The following is a 25,160-nucleotide window of genomic DNA, read 5'->3' as shown; positions in this document are numbered from 1 at the left end:
CAGGAAGGCAACTGTGGCCCCCTTCTTCCTTGTGGAGTGAGCTTGTGGCCCCTCCGTTAGCTCCTGTCCAGCCTGTTTGTGACAGAATTGGATAGTGAGGGCAATCCACCTAGCGATGGTGCCCTTGGTCACTGGTCTACCCATGAAGCTAGTAGCAAAGGACACAAACAGCTGCTTCGACTTCCTGAGTTCTTTGGTTCTTTCAATGTAGTGCATCACCGCTCTTCTGGCATCGAGGGTGTGCAGGGCCTTTTCTGCATTTGTAGTCTGGTTTTGGAAGAAACTCGGTATCTGTATACTCTGATTTATGTGAAACGCCGACACTACCTTGGGCATGAAGTGTGGGTCCGTCCTCAGGACTACCCTGTCCTTGTGAATTTGAATGTAGGGCTCCTGTAGCGTTAGTGCTTGAAGCTCGCTCACTCTGCGTAGTGAGGTTATGGCCACTAGAAAGGCAGTCTTCATCGTCAACATTTGTAGATTGGCCTTGTGAATGGGTTCAAACGGCGCCTTCATGAGCTCCGTCAGAACCACGTTTAAATTCCATGCCGGCGGCGGCAACCTTTTCGGGGGTGCCATTCTTTTGGCTCCCTCCATGAATCTCTTCACCACCTGCGAGCTGAAGAAACTTCCACCCTTCTCACCTCTGGTGTAGGCAACGATCGCTGCTAGGTGCACCCTTAGGGAGCTCGAGCAGAGGTTACTCTTTAGAAGGTGTGTGAGGTACCTCAGCACCGTTGAGTCTCTTGTCATTCTGTTGTGCAGGCCCTTCTTCCTGCACCACACCGTGAATCTCTTCCACTTTGCGCTGTAGCACTTTCTTGTAGTAGGTTTCCTTGCCTCCCGTAGCACTCGCATAGTGCTCTGAGGTAACCTTAGGTGTGCGAACTCTAGGTCTTCAGGAGCCATGCTGCTAGGTTGAGGGTCTCTGGCTCTGGGTGCAGGACCTCCCCGTTTTGCATTGAGAGCAGGTCTTTTCTTCGCTCGAACCTGTACGGATTGCCTTGCGCCATTTCTTGAATCTGTGAGAACCATGTCTGCCTCGCCCACTGTGGGGCCACCAGGATCAGAGTCATGTTGCTGGTTCTGCACTTGTCGAGCACTCTGTGCAACAGGGGTATCGGTGGAAAGGCGTAGGCAAATGTCCTCGACCAGCTTATCCATAGGGCATTTCCCTTGGATTGCTGATCTGGTTGCCTGGACGCGAAGCTTTGGCATTTTGCATTGTGGCGTGTTGCAAAAAGGTCTATTGTGGGAGTCCCCCATCTCCGGAAGAGTTTCTCCGTTTCCTGGCCATTGAGCTCCCACTCGTGCGATGCTGAGGTCTGCCTGCTCAGCCAGTCTGCCTCCACATTGTCCTTCCCCGGTAGGTGAATTGCCAGTAGATCTATCCTGAGAGGTATGGCCCATCTCCAAATCTCCTGAGCTAGGGATGAGAGGGGAAACGACTGTGTCCCCCCTTGTTTGTTGATGTAGAACATCGCCGTGGTGTTGTCTGTCTGCACCAACACCCTCTGCCCGCACAGGTGTCTCTGGAATGCCTTCAGGGCTAGCAGTATTGTTTTCAACTCGAGGTAGTTGATGTGGCGGACCGCGTCTGCCGGAGCCCATAGACCCCTCACTCTGAGGTTGTCCATGTGCGCTCCCCATCCCATCTGCGATGCGTCCGTGGTAATGGTCACTGTTGGGCTTGGTGGTGTCAGGCTTCTCCCTGTTGTTATGTTGTCTCTGTTCCACCAAGTTATCTCCTCCTGCACTGCGTGCGTAACAACCACTAGATCCTCCCAACTTCCGTTTGCTTGTGACCATTGCTGTTGCAGCCATTCCTGGAATGGTCTCATGTGCAGGCGTACATTCGGCACCAGCTGGATACAGGACGCCATCATCCCCATCATCTTGCTCACCGCCCTCACTGTCAGAGCTCGCCCCTTCTGGTAGAGCTGCGTCTCCTTCAGTAGGGCATCTGTCCTCCTGTCGCTGGGCACTACTGTACTGTTGAGGGAGTTGATCTGTGCCCCCAGGAAAATCTTTACCTGCTCCGGTTCCAGCGATGATTTTCCCCAGTGGATGGAAAATCCCAGATTTGTGAGGGTGTCCGTTACGCGTTTTGCGTGCCTCTCGCACTTCTCGCGTGAGTTTGCCTTGACCAGCCCGTCGTCCAAGTAGGGGTATACGTGTATGCCCTGCTTTCGTAGGTGTGCCGCTACCGCCGACAGGCATTTTGTAAAGACCCTTGGCGCTGATTTTAATCCGAAGGCCAGGGTTGTGAACTGGTAGTGTTCCTGTTCGATGTTGAATCTTAGAAGGCCCTTGTGCCTTCTGTTTATTGGGATGTGAAGGTAGGCATCCTTGAGGTCCACGGTGACCATGAAGTCCCCTTCTCTTATCTGTGGCAGTACCTCCTGCAGTGAAGTCATTTTGAACCTTTGTGTTTTGACGAACTTGTTTAGGTACCGGAGGTCCAGTATGGGTCTGAGGTCTCCGTCTACCTTCGGAACCACGAAGTAGTTTGAGTAGACCCCTTTGTTGCGTTCCCTGAACGGCACTGTCTCTATGGCTCCCTTTTGCAGGAGTTTCCGTGTTTCTTCTCTGAGTATTGCCAGTTCTTGGGCCGATCTCTGTCTTCCCTTCGGCTTTCTGTTTGGAGGTCTTTTCTCCAAGTCTACGCAGTATCCGTACTGCACGATGTTCCGTATCCACTTGTCTGTGGTTATGCGCCGCCACTCCTGAAGGTAGAACCTCAGCCTTCCGCCTACCGGTGACGTATGCTCGTAGGCTCTTGGATCTTCTCTTCCCCCTGATGACACCTTTTTGCGCCTCACCCTTGGGGGCCTGACGAGGGTGGGCGTCTTCTTGCGTGCTGAGTCACTTCGAGGAGGGCTGATCGCCCCCTCTCCTCCTTTGGCCACGTCCGTTCCCTCTCCCTCGAAAGGACTGGCCCCGAGGTTGATATTGCCAGCCTTGCTTCTGCTGACTTTGTCCGTGACCTTCGCCCTGCTGACCTTGTTGGAACGCCTGGTGCGACGTCCCCTGTTGGCTTCCACCCCTACCGTAGGGTCTCCTCGAGGGATTTCCTCGTCTCATTCCCCTCAGCTGCAGGGCCCCCATGGACCTCGCTGTCTCGTTCTCCTTCTTGAGCTGGGTGAGCTTCTCGTCCACCGTTGCTCCGAACAGTGTCTCTCCGTTGAAGGGAGTGCCCAGGATGTTGTTCTGCACTTCCGGTTTGAATCCCGAGATTCTTAGCCATGCATGCCTCCTTTCTGTGACCCCTATGGCCATGAGTCTTGCTGAAGTCTCTGCCCCATCCAACGCCGTCTTTATACAGGAGTTGGCGATGTTCTTGCCTTCATCTACCAGGTGAGAGGCTCTCTGGCGGTATTCTTCGGGGAGGTGCTTTACTAGCTCCCCCATTTCATCCCAGTGTTGGTACTGGTGTCTATTTAGGAGTGCATTTGAATTCGCCATGCGCCAGTGCATTGCGGCGTTCCTCTCGACCTTTCTGCCTGTGAGGTCGATTCTCCTGCTCTCTTTATCTGGAGGTGGGCCCGAGGTTGCTGGCACGTTGGCCCTTCTCCTGGCCGTGGAGGCAATGATGGAGTCTGCGGTGACGCTACCCTTGATGTAAGGTGGGTCCAGGGAGGAGTGTTTATACTTTTTCTCTGTCCTGGGCGTGATCGACCGACAGGTGGCAGGCTCCTTGAAGGCTTCTCTCCCCTGGTTCATCACGCTTTGTAGCATGGGGAGGAACTGGCTCCTAGTCTGGATGGGGAGCAGTGTTTCGACGAGAAAATCTGCTTTCGGCCTCTCCTCGTCGAGCTTGACGCCGAAGGCCATTGCTGCGCTCTTCACCACCATATTGTACACCCCGATGTCGTCTGGTGGCGAAGGCCTCGAGGGGTACGTGTCCACGGCCTCCTCCGGGTTTTCGGTGTCGAGATCTTGCCATTCGACGTCGTTGCCGGTAGATGTCGCCGATTCGAAGAACGATTGTTGGTCTTCTTCCTCGGCTTCTTCCTCATAATAGGGCTCCTCTTCCTCTTCGAGGTCCCTTGTCAGCCCTTCGGCGTCGAACTCCTCCTCGACTTCGACGACGTCCGCCGATGAAACCGTTGGAGTCTTGAATTCCTTCATCCTGGCGTCGAACTCCTTCTTCCTTTGAAGGATGTTCTCCATTTCGGCCTCGAGCCGCCTCTTTTTCTCCATTTCGGAGATGCTTTCGGCGTCGACCGCGGGCCTTTTCGATGAAACTTGCGTCGACGTCGAACGTTCTTTCTGCGTCGATCGGCCCGTTTCATGGGATGATTTCGACGACCCTTGCCTTTCGGCGTCTTTCTGCGCCAGGGAGTCCTTTTGTAAGGATCCGCTGGGCCTTTTGTCCGAAGTTCCCCCTTTGGACGTCGAAGTTTTCGGCGCCGGGGCTCCCTTCGTGGACCTTGACTCAGTTTTTCTCGAGTCACCCTCGTGTTTGAGGTGTTTTTTGATTTGCGCTCGACGATTCTCTTACCTAGTCTTCTTTCTTCTTGTCGGTCTCTACGACCGTGAAGTTTTTGGCTGCCTCGGCGACGTTGTCCTCGTCGTCCGTGTCGAGGCCCAGCGCGTAGAGTGTCGGGGGTTTTCCTTGGCCCTCCATGTTGGCGTTGGCTCTCCTCTGCCTCTCTCTCACCCTGAGTGTCTTCGGCGCGAAGACTGAGCAGGCGTTGCAGTCGATACTCTGATGATCCACCGGTAGGCAGAGGTTGCAGACCGGATGCAGGTCTTTCTGCGCGAACTTGTGGTGGCAGTTTGGGCAGAACTTGAATGGCGTCTTGTCCATTTCGCTCAGGGTCTCTGAGCGTGCATTCTCCAAGGTTGTCGAAGAAAAAGGCTCGCTGGTCTTCTTTCTTCGCGTTCCTGTCGAAATCTGTTCTTTCCTGATGTCTTCTCTTGATTCTATCGATGAAACTCGCTTTTCTTCCTTCTTCCTCCGAGTGAACTTCTGGAGCTTCCCGATGACGATCCAGACCCAACGGCGGAAAAAAGAATCTGAAGATGGCGCCCCAAAGGTGGGACTTCCGCAGGAAGCACGACGACGTCACGGGAGGTGCACTAAATGGTGGACGTCGACGCCCACCTGGGCTACAAAAAAAAAAAAAAAAAAAAAACAAAGAAAAGACTACGAATCCGGACCCAACCACAAGATCGCGGAATAATGCACAGCATAGTGAATCCAGAAAGATTCACGCTGCAAAAACCTAGTACGGTGATATCTAAAAGAAAATCCTCAAACCCTCTCTCTAGAAGGAAACACCCTGGTTCTAGAAGGGATACTTAGTTGTGTTCGTCTATATGCCTCACCACTGAATGCAGACATGAACGTCTCGCTCAGATGAAGCAATCTCACCAAGCTAAAAGGTACTTGCGTGCATCTCATGCCACATCATTTGGGCTGATCTTCAAAAACTCACAAAAAGAAGGGAAGAAAAAGAATGTTTTACAATCTACAATGATTGGCCAACAATTTCAGTCTCAAAGATCAAATGACATGACTTAACTTAATAAGCTGAATTAACTGACCTTCTACTTCCCCTCTCTTCCCGCTCTCTTCTCTTCAAACGTTCCTGATTGCGTTTTGCCTGCTTTTCCGCCACCGCTTTCTACAATTGTAATAGAGTACAAGTTAATCACAGGTTTGGGAAAAATGGGACATATGAAATGTAACTAATATTAGAATACAACTTAAATGGACTACAAACCTGTCTAGAAAGTTAGATATATTTTAGACGGCGCATAAGCAGCTACTCAGAACAGAAGGTAGTTGATTAGTAATGCTCCTTCTAGAGGACCCGAAAAGCAGATACCTCAACTTTAAAATATTCCCCACATACCACACTGGATTCAAAACGTTCTCAGAGCAGTGCTCCCAAACGCCACTAGGTGGCACCGAGGCTCAACGTTGGCTCCATTCCATCCAGGAAGTGACTGAGCTGTGCACGCCAATGTCAGTTTCTTGCTCGAATTTCAGTGCGCCGGACACAAAGCACAAAACAATTGTTGCAAGTGTGCAGGTCTCCAATCTGAGACCTTTTCAGATGGTAAAAAGACCACCCACAGACCAGGGCTGCAGTAAAGTGTATTCAATATTAAGAGCGTTACAAAAGGTAGGTAACAACTTCTTTTGTAGACTAATTCTACCCACGAATTCATCAAAGTGCCACCTCCCAAACCTGGAGGGTCTGAGAAGTGGGCCAAGAGCTACTGGAGGAACGTGTGAATGTGTGCAAAGATGCACATGTCGCTTCCTAACAGGCGTTCAAGACAGGCACTCCTCGAGCCAATGCAGTAGTGGCAGTCTTAACCCTGGAGAACGGGCTTGCCGTACCTTTTGGGCTGCTTTTTGGGAAATTAATACCAGATCCTAATGCAAAGCCAATTGTACTCTATGGTTCTTGGTACAAGTGATGTCAAAGCTTAAAACTTGTTTGAGGTTCCACCAACGAAGCCTCACCTCTTTTGATGGGCGAGGAAGGGCAAAGAACGCTAGGAAACTGAAGCATTGCCCAGAGTCACGAATTACGAGAAAAAAGGCACCCAAGTCCTCATTGCTCCGCTAGTGCCTGGTGTTCATAAATGCGACGAGCTTAAGTGATTGCAATAAGGAAGACCGTATTTAGAATTAGTAGAAGCAGCAAGAAGGTATGCATCGGTTAAAGGGAAGTACACATGAAAAACATTTTAAAATAAAATTAACGTCCCACTTTGGCATCCAAAAAGGTTTGGAAGGGACCTTTACACAAAACCATTAATTTAATACACAACAGGTTGTATAAACAAGGACAGATCGTGTGGCAAACACAATGGCCAAAAGAACTGACAGCTTTAAAAAGTGCCCAAAGCAAGGTTTTGCTGGGTCATAGACCAAACAAATAAAACATCTGATGTTTTGGCTTACAAGGGCTCAGTCCTGCAAGCTCCAGACAGTATTTTTCTGTGCCCAGTGTAGACGGATGCCTAGGAGCAAGGATGGCATTCTCCTCATGTGGTAGATCTAAAGCAGTCAACTGCTGTTGCTCAATCTCGACGAATGGAGGGGAAGATTGTGAGCCCAGCCTCTGCCACAGAAGATCCTACTGAAGTGAAAGTAGGATAGAAGGATAGACACTCATGCCCAAAAGTCCCAGGTAATGCACACTCCTTGTCCAATCCAGAGTCACAACTTGGGCTAGATTGGTCCAGCTCATCTCCAGAACTATGGGCAGGAGTGGCAGCAAGGCGTACTGGAGTCCCGTACTCTACTCCAGCCGGAATGAATCTACTAGCAAGACTTTTCAACATCCAACACTTCATATTTAACAGTGCACATTCAAAAGTGGCAAAAGGATCGCATAGTTTACCTGTGGATGTAGTTTTGCAGCTTGAAGACTTTCTGGATTCACTATGCTGTGCATTATTCCGCCATCTAGTGGCTTCTCGTGGCCCAGGTGGGCGTCGACATACCACCATTTGGTGCTTTTTCGCGACGTTGATGTGCTTCCTCCGGAAGCTCCCATCTTTGGTCTCCATCTTCGGATTCTTTTTTTTCCTTTCTTCTTTAATAGTCTTCCTCCTGTTTTTAGGTCTCGCCTGACCCTGCGCATGCGCTGGTCTGGCGAGACTTATTGAGAGGGCTCCAAAAAGTGCTACCAGGCCAGCCTAGAGCTACAGTGCATGTGCGCACGCGCTGCGCTTTACCGCGATTACTTTCACAGCCGCTTTGATGTTTCATCGCGTTCGCGATCACTTTTGCGGCCGCACAGCCGCTTGGCATAGCCAATAGGTCTCGCTTTTGGAACCTTATAAGTATTTAGTTATGCAACTGTTGCATAGCTAAACACATAGGGTCCCAAAGGCGAGACCTATTAACTATGCCAATGCTTGTTAATAGTCTTCCTCCGGTCTCATTTTTCTGGCGGAGGAGGGTGGGATCGCTAGTGAATACAGAAAGTCTTCAAGCTGCAAAACTACACTGACAGGTAAGAAACTTTACATTTTGCAGAGTGAATCTTTCTGGATTTACTATGCTGTGCATAGACTTTGTAGAGGTTTGCTAGGTTTGTGGTGGCTGGGTGGATCATTAGCGTTGGTTACTGAATACGTGTTGCAAGACCTGTCTCACTTGTGCTTCCTTGTTCATTTGAAAATCTACGCAGTAGTGCTTAGTGAACGTGTGCACTGAGGACCACGTTGCTACTTGGCAAATGTCTTGAATAGGCGTATTTGCAAGAAAAGCTATTGCTGCTCCTTTCTTCCTTGTTGAGTGAGCATGTGTTGCTCCTTGTAATTCGTGCCCGGCTTGTTTTTGGCAGATTTGTATGGTTTGTGCAATCCATTGTGCAATGGTATTTTAGGTAACTTGTCTTCCCAGAAAACTGCTAGAAAAAGACAAAGAATTGCTTTGTTTTCCTGCTTTGTTTTGGTCCTTCCTATTTAGTACATTACTGCCCTGCTGGTGTCCAGTGTGTGCAACGCCTTTTTTGTGCTTGTGGTTGGTTTTTGGAAAAAACTTGGTATTTGTATTGTCTGGTTTATGTGGAACCTTAACACCACCTTTGGCATGAAATGTGGGTCAGTTCTCATTACTATCCTGTCAATGTGTATTTGTAGGTAGGGCTCTTTTAGTGTTAGCACTTGTAATTCGCTTACTCTTCGTAGCGATGTGATAGCTACTAGGAAGTCTGTCTTCAGCGTGAGCATATGCAGTGTTGCTTTATGAATAGGCTCAAATTGTGTCTTCATCAATTGAGTTAGCACTACATTGGGGTTCCATGCTGGAGGTGGAATTCTGTTTGGCGGTGCGATCCTTGCCCCTTCTAGAAATCTCTTTACTACTTGGGAAGTAAGACACACGCCTGTTTCTCCTCTTGTGTAAGCCACTATTGCCACTAAGTGCACCCTTAGTGATGTGTAGCTTAGTTTATTTTGTAATAGATGTGTTAAGTACTTCAGTACTGTTGAATCCTTGGTACTTCTTTTCTGTAGTTTCTCCTTAATGCACCCTTCGGAGAATCTTTTCCACTTTGCTACATAGCAGTTCCTTGTGGTAAGCCCCCTTGCCTCTCAGCACCACCATTGTGCTTGCTGGTAGTTTGAGGTGTGCAAACTAAGTCTTCGGGAGCCATGGTGCTAGGCTGAGGCTCTATGGCTCTGGGTGTAGCACCGTTCCGCTTCGCATCGTTAACAGGTCCATACATGTGGGGAACCTGTGTGCAGGTGCTTGTGCCATCTTCATAATCTGTGAGAAGCAGGTTTGTCTGGCCCACTAAGGTGCTATCAGTATTAGCATCATGTTTCTGATTCTGCATTTGTTTAGTACCTTGTGTAGCAGTGGTATTGGTGGAAAAGCTTCGGCAAATGTCCCTGACCAGCTTATCCATAGCGCGTTCCCTAGGGACCATTTGCACAGTTGTCTGGATGTGAAGTTTTGGCATTTTGCGGTGCTACAAATAGGTCTATTTGCAGAGTTCCTCATTTGTCGAATATCTTCTGGATTTCGTGTTGATTGATTTCCCATTAGTGGGATACTGACGTCTGTCTGCTGAGCCCGTCTGCTTCCACATTGTCCTTTCCTGGTAGATGTATTGCTAACAAGTCTATTTGCCTTGGAATTGCCCATCTCCATATCTCCTGTGCTAGCACTGATAGTGTCACTGATTGTGTTCCTCCTGGTTTGTTGATGTAGAACATGGTGGTTGTATCGTCCGTTTGGATTAGTACCCTGTGTCCGTGCAGTTGTTTCTGAAAGGCTTTTAAGACTAGGAACGCGGTCTTCAGCTCTAGGTAGTTGTGTTTTATTGCATACTGTTATGACCACAATCCCTTTATCTTGGGGGGGTTTGTGTGTGCTCCCCACCCCAGCTGGGGGGCATCTGTTGTGATTGTCACTGTAGGAGTTGGTTGTGTGAATGGTTTCCCTTGTGTTAGGTTCTTCTTGTTCCACCGCGCTATTTCTTGCTGTACTGCTTGTGTGACGACCACTAGATCTTCCCAACTCCCTGTTGCCTATGACCATTGTTGTTGGATCCGTTCTTGGAATGGTCTCATGTGAAGGCAGATATTTGGGACCACATGTATGCATGACGCCATCATTCCCATAATTTTGCCCACCGTCTTCACTGTCAGAGCTTTCCCCTTGGGGTAAAGACGTGTCTCCTTCAATATTGCCAAAGTTCTTTGTGCTCGGAAACACCTTGCCCTGTATGGTGCTGATCTCTGCCCCCAAGAATAACTTCACGTGTTCTGGTTCTATTGATGACTTTCCCCAATGGATTGAAAACCCTAGTTGGACTAGTGTTTGTATGACCTCTTGCATGTGCCGCTTGCATTGGTTGTGTGAGCTTGCTTTTACCAGCCAGTCGTCGAGGTACAGGTATACATGTATTCCTTGCCTCCTTAAGTGTGCTGCTACTGCCGCCAGGCATTTTGTGAAAACCCTTGGTGCGGATTTGCGTCCGAATGCCAGCACTGTGACCTGGTATTGAGTCTTGTTGATCATAAACCTTAGTAGATGTTTGTTGATGGGGATGCGCAAGTAAGCGCCCTTTAAGTCGATAGTTGCCATGAGATCCTCTTCCTGTATTTGGGGCATTAACTTCCTGAAGAGATGTCATTTTGAATCTGAGTTTTTATGAACTTGCTTAAGAACCTTAGATCGAGAATTGGTCGTAATGTTTCGTCCACCTTTGGTATGAGGAAGTAGGTGGTGTAGACACTCTTGTTCCTTTCCTTGTATGGTACTATTTCTATGGCCTTTTGTTTAGAAGTTCCTGTGCTTCTTCAAATAAGAACGCTCCTTTGCTGAGTGTACTCTGCTGTTTGGTCTCTTGTTTGGAGGTGGATTTTCTATCTCTATACAGTAACCGTATTGTAGGAGGTTTAGTATCCATTTGTCTGATGTGATCTTCCTCCACTCCCAGAAGAAGTGTTTTATCCTGCCTCCAACTGGTGTTATATGCTGGAGGAAATGTTGTTGGTCTTGAATTAGTTCTCGTCTTGGTCTTATCCTTTGCTGCACCTCTAGAGGTTGACTGGGTGTGCGCAAGTCTTACAGCGGAGTCACTTGGATGTGGGTTGTTGATCCCCTCTGTCAATTTCCTCCTCCGCGCCCTCGAAAGGATTGTCCTTTGGGCTGGTACTGCCAGTTTTGCTGCTGCCGTCTGCCCTGGTTACCTCCTTGATAACCCTGTTGGAAGGTTTGGTGTGGTGCCACAGGTTGGTGGCTCCCCCTACCCGCTGGTGTTCTTGAAGGGGTTGCTCTTCTCATTCCTCTGAACTGTAGTGCCCCTATGGACCTAGCTGTCTGTCATTCTTGAGCTGATTAGGTTTCTTGTCAAGTGGAGCACAGAAAAGCTGTTTTCCATTGAAGGGTGTGTTGAGGATGTTTTGTACTTTAGTTTTGAAGCCTAAAATTCTTAGCCAGGCATGTCTTCTCTCACTTACCCACAGCCTCATCTGCCTGCTTGATGTCTCTGCTGCATCCAGGGCCGACTTCAGACATGCATTAGCCATGTTCTTTCCTTTCTCTACCAGGTGGCTCACCCTTCTCTGGTATTGCTCTGGCAGATGTTTTAGGAGCATGCCCACTTCCTCCCAGTGCTGGTATGCGTGCCTGTTGAGCACATTAGAATTGGCGATGCCCCATTGGATCGCCGCACTCCTTTCCATTTTCCTGCCCATTAGGTCCATTCTCCTGCTCTCCTTGTCTGGAGGTGGCCCTGTATTTGTGGTTATATTGGCCCTCTTCCTCGCAGTGGATGTTATGATTGAATCCTGAAGCTTTCCAAGATTAGGGAGCCACCAGTTGGGAGACCATAATAATGGAGCTTCACCAAAGAGTAAGAGCTCGGTCTTCCCAACATTACACTGAAGAAAATTGTTCCTCATCCATTGTGAAATAGCGTTTATACCCAAGGAGAAGGTTTCATGGATAGCCGGGGTTAGTTCATTGAAGGGAAAAAGGTGCCGCGTATCGTCAGCGTAAGATAATCGGAATAAACCCATGCTTCCTCAGAACATTAGCCAATGGAGCTACATAGATATTAAATCGAGAGGGGCTCAAACAAGAGCCTTGGGGAACTCCCTTGATAAGTTCTGTGGGTACTGAACGATATGGGCCTAGGTTAGCCATCTGCGTCCGGCCAGAGAGGAAACTAGCCATCCAACGAAAGGTAGAATCCCTTAGTCCTATCTCCTTCAGCCTCCTGAGTAGTATTTGATGGGAAACGGTGTTAAATGCAGCCGATAGGTCTAATAGCACCAGAATCATAGAATGGCCTTTATCCAGGGTTATTTTGATGTTATCTGTTACAGCTAGTAAGGCTGATTCGGTGCTATATTTAGGCCTAAAACCTGACTGAGGGATCCAAGTTATCTGATAATTCAACATAACTAGAGAGGTGTTTATTAACATGTCTCTCTAGTACTTTGCTCAGAAAAGGCAGAAGTGAGATAGGACGAAGATTGGTCAGGTAAGTCAGAGGGACCTTCATGTTTTTACGAATATGCATTATCTAAGCTACCTTCCATTCAGGTGGAACATAACCTACTAATGAAAGATTCAGAAGATGTCCTATTAGAGGGGCAAGTTGAGTGGTAAAGGTAGGAGCTATTTTCGCAGGAATCCGGTCACACGGGGAACCGGTCTTCACTTGGTGCATTAGAGCTTCTACATCTGTAATAGTAAGCAAAGGAAAGTTCTCAAACAGCATAGAGGGTGTCAAACCTATTGCATCTGTTGTCGCCGTTTGCGTTTGATGTGAGCTCCCTGCAAATATAATATCAGATTATTTCAATTTTTGGGGAGAGAAAAAAAGATGCTATATTATCAGAGTATTTGTGAAGGGGCTTCTATAATCTCGCATGTTTTAGGTTTTGTGAACGACTGAAGGATATTATATATAGGACTCCCGGTTTTCCGTTTAAACAGATTTTTTCATATAAATACAGACGGAAAACAAGTTTCTTGGTCTGTATTTATATGTAAAAACGGGAAAATACTAGCACATTTTGCGGCGCTGCCCTGCTCCAGCAGAGAGTTGCAAAACATGTATGGTGATTGCTCACAGAGTAAGTATTGCCTCTGGTGTGATCAGTATTTATGGGGTGAGAAAAAGCCATTGAAGAAACAACAAGGCCTCGTTAAGAAGTGAATGGTCTTTTAAAGACCAGTGAAGTACTCGGTGTTTTTAAGAAAGAAAATTATGTCGCATCCAGTTCCTGTGTGGGAATAGTCAGTGTGGAGCGGCGCAGAGTCAGAGATCAGAGCCCCCAAAGGCCGAAAGCCTTCGGAAAATTGCTGAGTACATCGGGGTGCGGGCTGTTTGTAAAATTATCAGCATGAACTAGGGCACATCATGTGCATGGTACCATAACAACTTTCATGCAGTCCAAATAATGGCCCACTAACTGTAAAGAGTAGTGAAATAATATAGATTTCAATGTTAGAAAAGGCTCAGTCCTAAACTATGATGCTCAATAGCGTGACTTATTTTAAATCACAGCAGGATTATATTTTAATGCCAACTGCCCTTTCCATTCGCTGTATATTTAAGAATGTATTAATGTGAACAATGAATTGGGACTTGCTCCAGTTGGGCCTGGTTCCTCACCTTCGGCAGCGCCGTAATACAGGCCTTCCTCCCCCTGTTCCTCGACTGGTTCTGGCGTCGTCGGTGGTTGAAGGTCCTCGACGCATCTTTGGGCTTCGGCGGGATAGTGACCTGCCTTATCTTTTAGTCGAGGTCCCTATTGCATTGCAAGATGCTGGCCATTTCCGCCTCAAGCCTTTTCTTTTTCTTCTCCATCTCGGACGCGAGCTCGGCGTTTTGGCCTCTCTCTTTGCGGTTGTGTACATCGAAGTCGTAGCAGCTTTCGACCCCTCATTTTTCTACGAAGAGTCCCTTTCGGGACTGCTCTTCGACACCTTTGCCTTATCTTGGGTTTTCGCCGTCTGGGAGTCCTTGTCAAAGGAACCGACGGGCTGTTTGTTCCTGGATGCAATTGTGGATGTCGAATGTTCATACTGCAATGCTCCTTTCAAGGACTTGGACTCACTCTTTCGAGTATCCGTGGAGTGCCTGGGGTTCGAGGACTTACTCCTTTGGCGTTTTCTTTTCGACCTCGACGGCTGTGGCGTCCTCTGGTCCTTTGTAGATGTCCTGTTCTCCACTGGAGAGGCCCAAATCTCCGAGCGATGGAGGTGTCCTCTGCATGTTGTAGTTTGCCCTTCTTTGCCTCTTACTCGATGGGGCTTCGGGGTAAACGCCGCACAGGCGTTGCAGTCCTCACTTCGATGGTCGAGCGGCAGGCAGAGATTGCAAACTGAGTGTTGGTCCTTCTGCGCGTACTTATGAGGCAGTTGGCGCAGAATTTAAAGGGCGTTTTGTCCATCACCGCACCCAGGGAGCCCCCAGTGTGCACATTCTCCATAGAAACGTCTAAGTTATCGATGTTTTTTCTCCTCTTTCGTCGTTCTCGTACGTGACTTAGTCCGGTATGTTCTAGGATGATTTTTCGATTTTCCTGTTTTCCGAGGATTCTTCTCTCCAAAGTTGCGGAGCTCCATCACTGATGATCCAGACCCAACGGCGGAAACAAAGAATCTGAAGATGGCGACCAAAGGTGGGAGCTTCCGGAGGAAGCACGTCGACGTCATGAAAGGGCACCAAATGGCGGTATGTCGACACCCACCTGGGCCACGAAACCCCCCCCCCCCCCCCCCCCCCAAAAAAACAAACTATTCCGGATCCATCCACTAGATGGCGGAATAATACACAGCATAGTGAATCTAGAAAGATTCACGCTGCAAAACTGGAATTTATTCTTCTGCATACCTTTCTCACAGCCTCCCTGGAGAAAAACTACAGAATAATGAAAAACGCCTAAATCGCGACAATACTTTGTCCCCGAAAAATGAACACTCTGTGGCCTGCACAAGATTACAAATTACTTGACGTAGCTATACCTTCACAAAGGTTTTCAGACTGATTTACACTTTATAGTAGTGTATTATTCTTTTATTGTTCTTAATCTACACCATGTTTTTAGATTTTGGATAGAGCAGATATTTTGCTCCGAATACATTGCTTGCCCAATTCTGACCATTTGATTGTGTGAGAGTACTCCGACACCTTAGTTGGGGTCTAGAGCGCATTATGAACAGCAAAAAAATAAATAAAACAAGAGTCACCTGCAAATGCTCCAGTTTTTCACGAATCTGGATAAACCCCAAATGTAATTTGCCTCCGAAGTGATCGGCAAGACGGCGATCGTTGTCATGAAGACCAAGGTATGCAGAACACACTTCACATACGCGCAGCTTCTGCTGCTGAAAGCTGGACGCTGGCATGGAATTGCGATATTCTTCCTGCGAGAACAAAAGGCAGTCAAAAATGTTAATATGCCATCCTTATTTAATGGCCTTCAATGTTGGTTTCAAATATCTGTTTTGGTTCGGGAAAGGGCGACTGTGACGTGGAAAATAGAACAGAATTGTCTTCAAGCAAACCTCTGCCTCTCTTTTTAGTGTTCGGACTGCTTCCACCTCCATCAGGACCTTTTGCGCTTCATCAACATTTCCTTCTGCTCCCAGCTGCTCCGCTTTGGCCAGTAGTTTACCTATTTCCTCATTCAACTCATGAACCCTTTCCGCCTAAAGAAAAAGGAAAAGCAAAAAGGATAGGAGTCACAACCAGGATTTAAAGTACCAGATACACACTGAAAACTAAAACGAGTAAACTTTACAATTCATGCGGATAATTTAGAATTTTCCCCCAAAACTTCCACTGTACTACCGAAAGTTAACACTGAAAAGAAACATTTCTTCTTACTATAGCTTCCTTCTGATTCCAAAGTAGTTCAAGATGATCCCTTAGTCCTGGATCGTAATTCAAATACATGCAGCTAGTGTCTCAAGGGCAGTTTTGCGTTCACTAGAACAGCTGTCATCTGCTCAAACCGTGTGAAGTTTAAGTAAGAGGGACACTTTCCATGTAGCACACTTCAAATATTTTAGCGCCACCTCCATCTTTATCATCATATCAAAGGACACTTTTGTCAGCATTTTGCAAAAGTAGAGAGAGGTTACTTTATCACAATCATGATCCTCACCCCCATCATGTGTGTTATGGTGAAGTGCAACAAGAGATGTATTCTTGGTATCCTCTCGGAAGCCAAAACATCCCCTTCAAGATAGGCCGATTATTATCTTTACCTGTACTGGTTAAAGTACATTGGGTATTAACCCAAATAACTGGAATACAATTTTGTTATGGAGCAAACCTCATGGTAAATCGGAATATCCTGTTTTTGTGTGTGTTTTTTTCTTTTCTTAATTGTGTGAATCAATTCACCCACCTGGATGTACAGCTAGCTGCACCTCCAGAGAAATGAAGCAGAGTTACAAATATTTGGAATCGGTAAACTAGCAATGAAGTGTACCCCCCCCCCCCCCCCCACCTCTTTCTTTAAAAAAAAAAAAAAAAAAATTATTATTTGCTTTTGTTGTGCTTCAAACAGCACAGCAAACATAGAATTAATGGCAAACTGCAATAAACCACCTCACTGTCCTTTAACAGATGTAAACTACCTGCAGCGTATCATTTCTTGAACTGTTACCCCTAACAAAGGTAGGCAAAGGGCAAAAGATCAGAACTGGAACGCATGTACTCTTATCTAAAAGGTCATGAGCACCCAACAAACAAAAAGAAAACTCCTGAATTACATACACCAGGAACACTACCTTCCAAATTAACTTCCAACACAAGCCCATGTTAAAGAAGGTATAATCTGTAGCTTTTGAAATAAAACAAGTCCAAATAGAACTTCTGGAAACAAGCCAGCTGTTGATTATTAAATCACCCCTCGTCTCCGCTCTTAAAGTGAAGATGGGAGCATTAAGTATCAGTCTGTGTGTATCATTTTAAAAGGTTGTGATGCAGGAAGGATCATCAGGTATGTAAACACACTAAATGAATCAAGAGTAGAAAGGAAACATTAAAACTTGGGTAACAGCCTGCAAAGATCCATAGCTGTCAGTTTATTACAGATTTGTTTATTTGTGTCTGTCACATCATTCATGGAATGTAAAAATTGGACCTAAATTTAATATAACGGTCTAATTTCTTTACTAGAATTCATTTTCTTAGCACTTTGACTGATAGGGAGGCCTCTTCTACATAGAGCTGATCGTACCCATTTGTCCTTGATAACGGTTGCTAGTTTAGAATGTACACTATTTTGAGATTTACCAACAGTGATTTAAGTGTTTGGTTGACACTGGTTGGGTTAGTGGTGAAACAGTGCCTTAAGTTTAGTTATGCATTTAGTATTAAGGAGTTGCCCTGCACAAGGTAACTCAAAAGCAGATTCATTCTGCAATGATTTTGTTGTGCACATTGCATGTTCATTGACAAGGATGTAAACAACAAAGCCAGACTTTGAAAATATTTAAAGTGTATTTGTATAAAAATGGAGACGTGCAAGAATTTGTGCACACCCAGGGACATAATCTCGCTTCAGATGGATAACTCACCCCAGCATGGGAAGCGCCTTGCTTTAAATCAAAGACACTGCAATTAAAACACAACGTAGTAAAGATGGGAATAAAAACCACGATAATACGCTAGCCAACGTCAAATATAGAACAATGTAATTAAACCCATTGGCATCTTCTGTCATGAACTGATTTCTAAAAGAAATTATGACTTGAAATTAAACGTACATACTATTTGTATTTAGGATCTCCACATTCATTTTTTTCTAATGTGCATAAAAGATGCCAGCACAGAAAATATAAAATGGCAGCTAATGAAAAACTCAACCAATTACAATTTCAGCAGTATTTTTTTGTTTTTTAAACCTTCGAACCGCACCCAAAAAAAGTTAGTAAAAGTTCAAGTTATACACACTACTAAATTATTTTTCCGATTTCTACCTTTATGGAGACTTCTGCACTTATTTCGTCCTGTGTCTCTGCCAGACGTTTCTTGGCAAGATCAGTTCTTCGATCACACTCAGCAATGAAGGATTCGAGGTGATCCATGGCCTGTAAAAAATCATACAAATAATGGATCGGTGCCACCAGTTCTGCATCTAAAATGGACTAACATGAAGCATGATGTTTAACGGCATTTAGAAAACACAAAACATAACTGTTAATGCCTACTGCGAATAATGTATTTTCTTTATGTTTGTATTACAGCTTCTGGCCAGTGTAGCGATAGATGCCGATGGCTAACCGAGGTCTCTAGGAGCCACTGCTGGAGAAACCTCGGCTAAAGCAGCCTTTTTAGATTCTGGCCACAGTTTCATTTGTATAATGAGTGACAAATGACACAGAGTAACACCCACGTTTAGTCAAAATGCGTTAATGTACATATTCTGTAGTTTTAAAATCTACTTGTAAGGAAAGCAAAGATTGAGACCAAGGCAGCAATAAAAATACACAAGACTTCACTCACGTCCCACACTCGGAGGCACTACCAACTCTAGGCCGCATATGAAGGATAGTTTACAACTGGTTTGGATTCTATTACCTCGGTGGGCAGCCTTGAATACCACCGACCACAACACAGTTTGAAAACTGCATCACAGCGGCTCGGGTGATTTTTCACGCAGAATGAACCAAAAAGACGGGATTGGGATAATCCAATACAGATCTAAAGAGAATCCCTGTGGAAAGGTACTGTGTTCTTCACTTTTTGATTATTAAATAAATACATGTTTATTTCAGCGGATATAAAGGAGTAATAGTGAATGGCCTATTTCTGTAAAAATATAATACTGGACTGTCACGGTTTGAAAGGAAATTGGGGAGTATTGTCTTTTTACAGGCCCTAGACAAAGCCCCAACAGAAGAGTTCACTGGACTGACTTGTCCTAAAGTGGGCTAAGCAATGTTCTAATCAAGTGGTGTCCAACTTGAAATCATGATTTTGTTGAAATAACCACCAGCACCCTTCTAAGCCCGATTCTAACAGGGAGATCAAGGTACTGGACCAGCAAAGTATACATCACCATTGCTCTTCAAGGAATACGGATTTATATTTCATGTAAAGTGCTCTTTATGGCTATTCAGAACTTTGATAGCCCCTCTGTGAGAAGAGAAATAGGTTACCTCCAAAAGTGATTAAGTCTTCTACACTGCCCCCAATTAACTAATAACCATTTAATGATGGGCTTCGTCCAAGAGGGGGGCAAGACTGTTTGGAGCAGTGGTGAGGTGGCCACAACCTCTCCGTGTTCAGAAAAAGTGGTGCTTGGGATTGTAGGTTTAAGTAGTATGAGCGTACAACAATATGAATTGGAGAGGTCTTTGCAAAGCAGTGACAGCCCCAGTCACACATGGTATCAGCATCAACAATTAAAGTTTTATTTTTAAACCCTGTGTGAAAACTAGTGAATGGATGGCACATTGCCTGGACCATTATATCGGAGTACTTCTAAGACCCAACTCTCTAGGGAATAGTTAATGTTTTCATTGGTTCCCTGGATGAACTGCTGCAAAGAAGGGGTTTCTTCATATAGCCTGCCACCCCTCATTTCAAATCCTAAAAAGTAAATTTAAACAGAGTATTCAACTCTGCATTGGATCAGGAATGGTACTTGGTGTCTGAGTTCTGCTAGTGCAATCTACAATTAAGAGCACAAGCCTTAGATTCAAAGTATCTTAAGAACATGTACTCTATTGGCTAGAATTTGTGTTACAAATTTCCTGCCATCTATTCGGAGTTTCCACATTTCTATAAACTACTGAAAAGACCACAACACCCAAACTAGTGTGCCCAAAAAAGCATTGGCAAAAGAAACAGATGGACGGAATGCTGGACAATGCAAACATTCACCCCCAGTCACAAGGATCTGGGTTAAATCCATCATTCTTTTGCTCACCACACCACCCCAGTTTGGACCCAGCCATATGCAAATCAGTCTTGACCCCAATTGCTAAGCCAGGTCCTCCCTGGACTGGAAACAAGCATCCTGGGACTGGTTTCAGGGCATCACCCTTCTTCAGCCAGGCTAGCTTTTATCCAGTTGTACCCTTAAGGAAACTGAGCATCTGACTTTCAGCCGACTGCAAATATTGTAACTTTCTAAAATCTTGTGCTTGACAGATTGGATTATATCAAAGCAGTTCAGGCACACAAACCCAACAAAAAACAAAAGCACTTTACACAAAACAGCATAAAGTTGGAGACCAAGATAAACATTTGTGATTCAGACAAGAGCAGGTGCACGGCAAAGGATCCATACCGCTAAGATTAAAAAAATAAATAAATAAAACTCTAGTTACCAGGTTAGCTCTGAAGCCGTAACCTGACCATTTGAAAAGTTACCACTCCAAACATTTATCCAAATCTCTGCTATAACACCCATCACTGCTCAGACCCTACCAGAAAACATCTGCCAGGATCCGCTGCCTCTCAGGAGTAAACTACAGACCATGCAAGCCATGATAACCTAGGCTATCTCCATCTCCTCCACAACCTTTAAAACTCACTGTTTAACAGAATTCTCTGTTGCTGTATATCTAGGCTAATACTATGCAAGTCAGATATATAAAGATTGTTCTTTGTATATTAAAAGACAGCTCAAGGTCTAAAGTGGATTGTTGGTGCAGCAACAGCAAGCAAGGACCAGGTTTTGGATTCATCTGTTTAATACACCTCTGTGCAAACGTACCTTCACAAGATGGTCAATTTACTATCTTGGTTAAATTCGAGTTGTGACGATTATAAAGCAATCTGAATAAGGTGAGGAGTTTGAATACGACATGGATGAGTTTGATGTGGCTCAACTATGTGGTTCATGAAAGCCCTAAAAGCATTTGAATGGGTGAGCCCCTTAACGATAGAGGTAACAATGAGAGAAGACTCATCAACAAGTCCGATACTAGCCAGAATACTAATATACTATATAATTCTTTATTGCATGAATTAAAATCTTACAATTAAAAAAAGAAAAATTCATCAATACACTACCATAAAAACAGAGCTATAAATCCTAAATCCATCAGACCCCCTTAGCTGAACAATTTCCACCACGGATGATGGAGTATACGTTATATATACTAATTTTGTTAATACATTATTGCAAATCACCCGGTCAAGTCTTAAAAATTATAGTAATATACAGTTACAAGTTCATTACTTATGTGCAAATTCGCATGTGCAATTCGCAATTCTTCACTAGCTGTCAGTAACTTCCAGTTTTCTTATGCCCAAATCACTGGCTTCCAATTTCTTTTTCGCAAGAATCAGAAATTTGGTAAAATTTACGTACATTATATCCGTTGGATTAAAACAAACCACCAGGGCTTGTCTACATGATTGTACACCTCCATCATTAAAACAATTCTTTAAATATCTCATAGCCAGAATACTATGTATCAACAGGGATAAGATTGAACTCCAGTGATCTCCCTTTTGCTTGTGTGCCCAGTCATTGTGTGAATGAATTCGGAAAAGCCATCTGGATGTGGTAGGCTGCAGACAGTACCAGATGAGAGGCAGCATCATACACATCTAAGGACTCGCCCGGCCTTAGTGCGACCCAACATTACTAATCGTTTAAAGAACCTGAAAGGCCCAGATTTTCTCTTTTACATGTGCTCTTACTAGCTGTAACCATCAGCTTAATTATGTCCTCTATTCTTTTACTTTCCTGTGCAGCCAATCAAGTTTACAATTTTCCATCTAGTCCAGCACTAGGTAACATTCAAAAAAATAAATCTAAGGCACACTACACTATCAGTACACACCTCACAGCACAAGACCTCACCACACTAATCAAAGGTTCCCGACAGGTCATCTACCACGAGTTACTCAACACCTTTACATATATCACGATAATGTGAAAAACGTTCCAATTACACCAATAATTTGATTTTATCAAAAGGAACCACATCTCAGCCACCTCCCAATCATAAAGTTCCAAAACCATATAATTGGAATAGTGAGACAAATCTAACAGCACTGCTATTCCCTCCCATCAACATGCATAATTCAGGTAAAATTTACTTGGACATACAGCACCCTCATAAGCAGAGCTTTGCATGACATTTAGCTTACAAGCTGTCCATTGTCCAATCAAAATGCCCATATCTGGCAATGGACAACTGACCACCCAACTCAATGAACAAGTCCTTTGTTAAACTCCCCACCTTACCCAGCACACTACAATGATTTGTAGCATTATCAAAATCGTTCTATAACGAGCTTTTATGGACATACAAACCATACACTGTCTATCCTCTAAAGCAAGGTTTTTAACATCATCTTTAATAGAACACTTGTCAGTTTGAGTGGTAACATTAGTGACTTGAAACAAAGCACTTCAGAAATGCCCACAATAACATACTAAGAGCCTGACTAGGTGGGCCGCCTATAGAAATATCCCCCTGAAAACACACGAGGCAGAAGTTCAACTAGCTACAGTCACAAAGATACGAAGATAGGAAGTCTATTGATATGCACATAAATACACCAAGTAGACGTGCAGCCAGGAGTTATAAGACGTGCAAGTACTAGACATAAGTTACAGTTACCCCTTTCCCTTGATTCTTCCTTTTTTTACTCCGGTTTCAATAGACATAACATATGGGGGAACGTCCTTGACTCAGAATGCACATGGTAAACTGAGAAATGTCAATATAGGATGTCTGATATTAAGATGTGTGGTTGTAGGATGCTAAATACCCTGTACTGCATCTATAAAATCAATAAACTATGTTCACAAAAAGGAAAAAGGAAAACACGAGCAACGTGTACATTGAGCACTTTACTATTTACATTTGCAATTACAGGAGCCGCATTAATTTGGAAGCGTTGAATGCGTAATTGTGAAAGATACAAACCCTAGACAACAGTCTTTAAAGTTCAGTAGCTTCCTTCTCTGGGACTGGATCTGATACAGATTCACAGGGTTCCATAAAAACTACCAAGCATTATAGGAGAACAAATTACTTACCTTTAGTAACGCCTTATCTGGTTGAGACTATCTAGCCGCAGATGCCTTACCTTTGAATTATCCAGAGGTGTCAGACTGGATACAGAAACTTTTTCGTGAGCAGTACCCCGGTGTGCAAGTAATTCGTGGAATTTCGCGAGGCATCTGCGGCAGTGTCCGCGGCAGAAGTGCATGCATGTGCCTATACAGGCCCCACCCAAGCACACTGATGTCAGTTTGTTTTTGCGACTTTACATACCAGGAGAGCTGAGCCACAAAGAATACTGACAACTGGTGTGGAAAACCTAGGGCCCTTAAAGATTAACAGTCCTGTCCCTAAAAATCAATTCGAAGAGCAGGAAGGATGAATGGTTCGGTAAGGAATGTGCAGCTAGTCACTACCAGAAAAGTGGTTACCGAAGGCAAGTATCTCGTTGATCCAACAGACTTCTAGCCACAGATTCCATTCTTTTGGAATACATACCCATGCAATATCATCCCCGGAGGTGGGTCTGCGGACCAATTTCATACAAGTATGTCCTACAGGACAGATTGGGCTAAATTCCAATCTCCACAGATCAGAGAGCACTACTGCCTGGGTGGTCACAACATGTGCAAGGAGGCCCACGTCGCTACCTGACAGATGTCCAGGACCAATGCTCCGTGTGCTATTGCAGTGGCTGTAGCTTACGCTCAGGTGGAGTGAGGGCAAACCCTCAGGGGGTTGCTTCTTAGCCAATGCGTAGCAGATCTTGATACAGAGCACGATCCATCTGGACATGGTCCGCTTCTGCCCACCTCATCCTTTCTTCAGTTCAACATACCCCACGAAGAGTTGGTCGTCCACCCGGAACTCTTGCGCGGTCAAGGTAGAACAACAATGCCCTTTTAGGGTCCAGCCCATGAAGTCGCTCCTCTTCCTTAGAGGGATGCGGCGGAACGCAAAAAGTATGCAGAGTAATGGTTTGGCCTATGTAAAAGGGAGTGACCACGTTCAGGAGAAAGGAATCTCATACGAAGCACCAGTTTGTCTGGGAAGACGTTGAAGTAGGGAGGCTTGGATGATAAAGCCTGAAACTCGCTGAACCTCCGGCACAAGAAAGGCCTTCTTGATGGTAAGGAGCCCGAGAGGACAATTGTGCAAACGCTCAAAGGGAGCACAAGTAAGGAAGTGATGACAAGATGGAGGGCCCACTGCGGTATAACAAAAGGAGAAGATGGAAACAAATGTTGCAAACCTTTCAAAAATATATTTTACAACAGGGGATTTGAAGAGGGATAGCTGGTCAGCAGAAAAGCTGAAATAGCAGAAAGACAGCCCAGAACAGAGCCCTGCCGGGCAAGAGAAAGGATGAAGAGAATGACTTGTGAAAGGCGGGCAGAAAAGGGATTGATCAGTCTTTCTGAACAACTTGCCACAAATTGTCACCAATGGCAGGCATACAGATTCTTGGTGGCGGGACACCTGAGAGCCAAAATAACATTACAGAAGAGTTGACAGGCTCGGGTGGAGGTCCATCCTGTGCTGCTGCAACAGAAGAACTTCCTGAAGTGGCAGCCCGATCAGAGGATCAATGACCATGCTTAACAGTCCAGGATACCAAACTGTGCCCAGTCCGAAGCCACAAGGATGACTTGGAACTAGTGGTTTCTGATCTTCTTGATAACTCTGGGCAGGAGTGGAAAGGAGGCCAGAGCGTCCCTCAAGAGGAAAGTCTCCTTGGAAACTCCAGCGTGCAGAACTGCTGACATTAAGCCTTGTAGGAATTGGTGAACATATCTAACCAATGCTCTCCTTGCTGCTGAGTGAAACCATGCACCACTTCTGCATGGAGATGCCATTCATCATGTTAGGAATCTTCGGCTGAGTTAGTCAGCTCTGGTGTTCAGAGCGCCCGCCAGATGTTGAACCACCAGGGAAATAAATGCCCTGCCATTCAAGCCATGTCCAGAGACGTGCAGCCTCCTGACAAATGGTCCACAACCGTACCCCGCCCTGTTTGTTGAATATCACATGGCAGAGGTGTTACTTGTGTGCAAGGCTTTCAATGCCAATCAGATCGCTCTGAGCTTCAACAGGTTGATGTGGAGTCCAGATTCTGCCAGAGACCATAGTCCACTAATCTCCACCTCTCCCAGATGGCTGCTCTATCCAAGGAGTGACTCATCGGTCACTACAGTCAGATCTGGTTGGAGATGAAAGA

The 25,160-nt window shown here is 45.5% G+C and overlaps 1 protein-coding gene across 4 annotated transcripts in view; it reads right to left on the bottom strand.

Moving 5' to 3' along the window:
• LOC146789998 (putative RNA-binding protein Luc7-like 1) overlaps positions 1 to 25,160 on the bottom strand; it is a 183,268-nt gene that overhangs the window by 93,574 nt on the left and 64,534 nt on the right. For all 4 annotated transcript variants that reach the window (XM_085628318.1, XM_085628320.1, XM_085628317.1 and 1 more), the window contains 4 exons: positions 17,945 to 18,055; positions 15,518 to 15,661; positions 15,200 to 15,376; positions 5,554 to 5,633 (listed from right to left, as the gene is read on the bottom strand). In XM_085628318.1, the coding sequence (XP_085484444.1) occupies positions 5,554 to 5,633; positions 15,200 to 15,376; positions 15,518 to 15,661; positions 17,945 to 18,055 (512 nt within the window). The remainder of the gene's footprint in view (positions 1 to 5,553; positions 5,634 to 15,199; positions 15,377 to 15,517; positions 15,662 to 17,944; positions 18,056 to 25,160) is intronic.

The sequence above is a fragment of the Triturus cristatus genome, chromosome 10 (assembly GCF_964204655.1).
Source record: "Triturus cristatus chromosome 10, aTriCri1.1, whole genome shotgun sequence".
Classification (NCBI taxonomy): domain Eukaryota; kingdom Metazoa; phylum Chordata; class Amphibia; order Caudata; family Salamandridae; genus Triturus; species Triturus cristatus.
The sequence above is the reverse complement of the archived record's forward strand: the minus strand, read 5'-3'. Positions and strand labels throughout refer to the sequence as shown.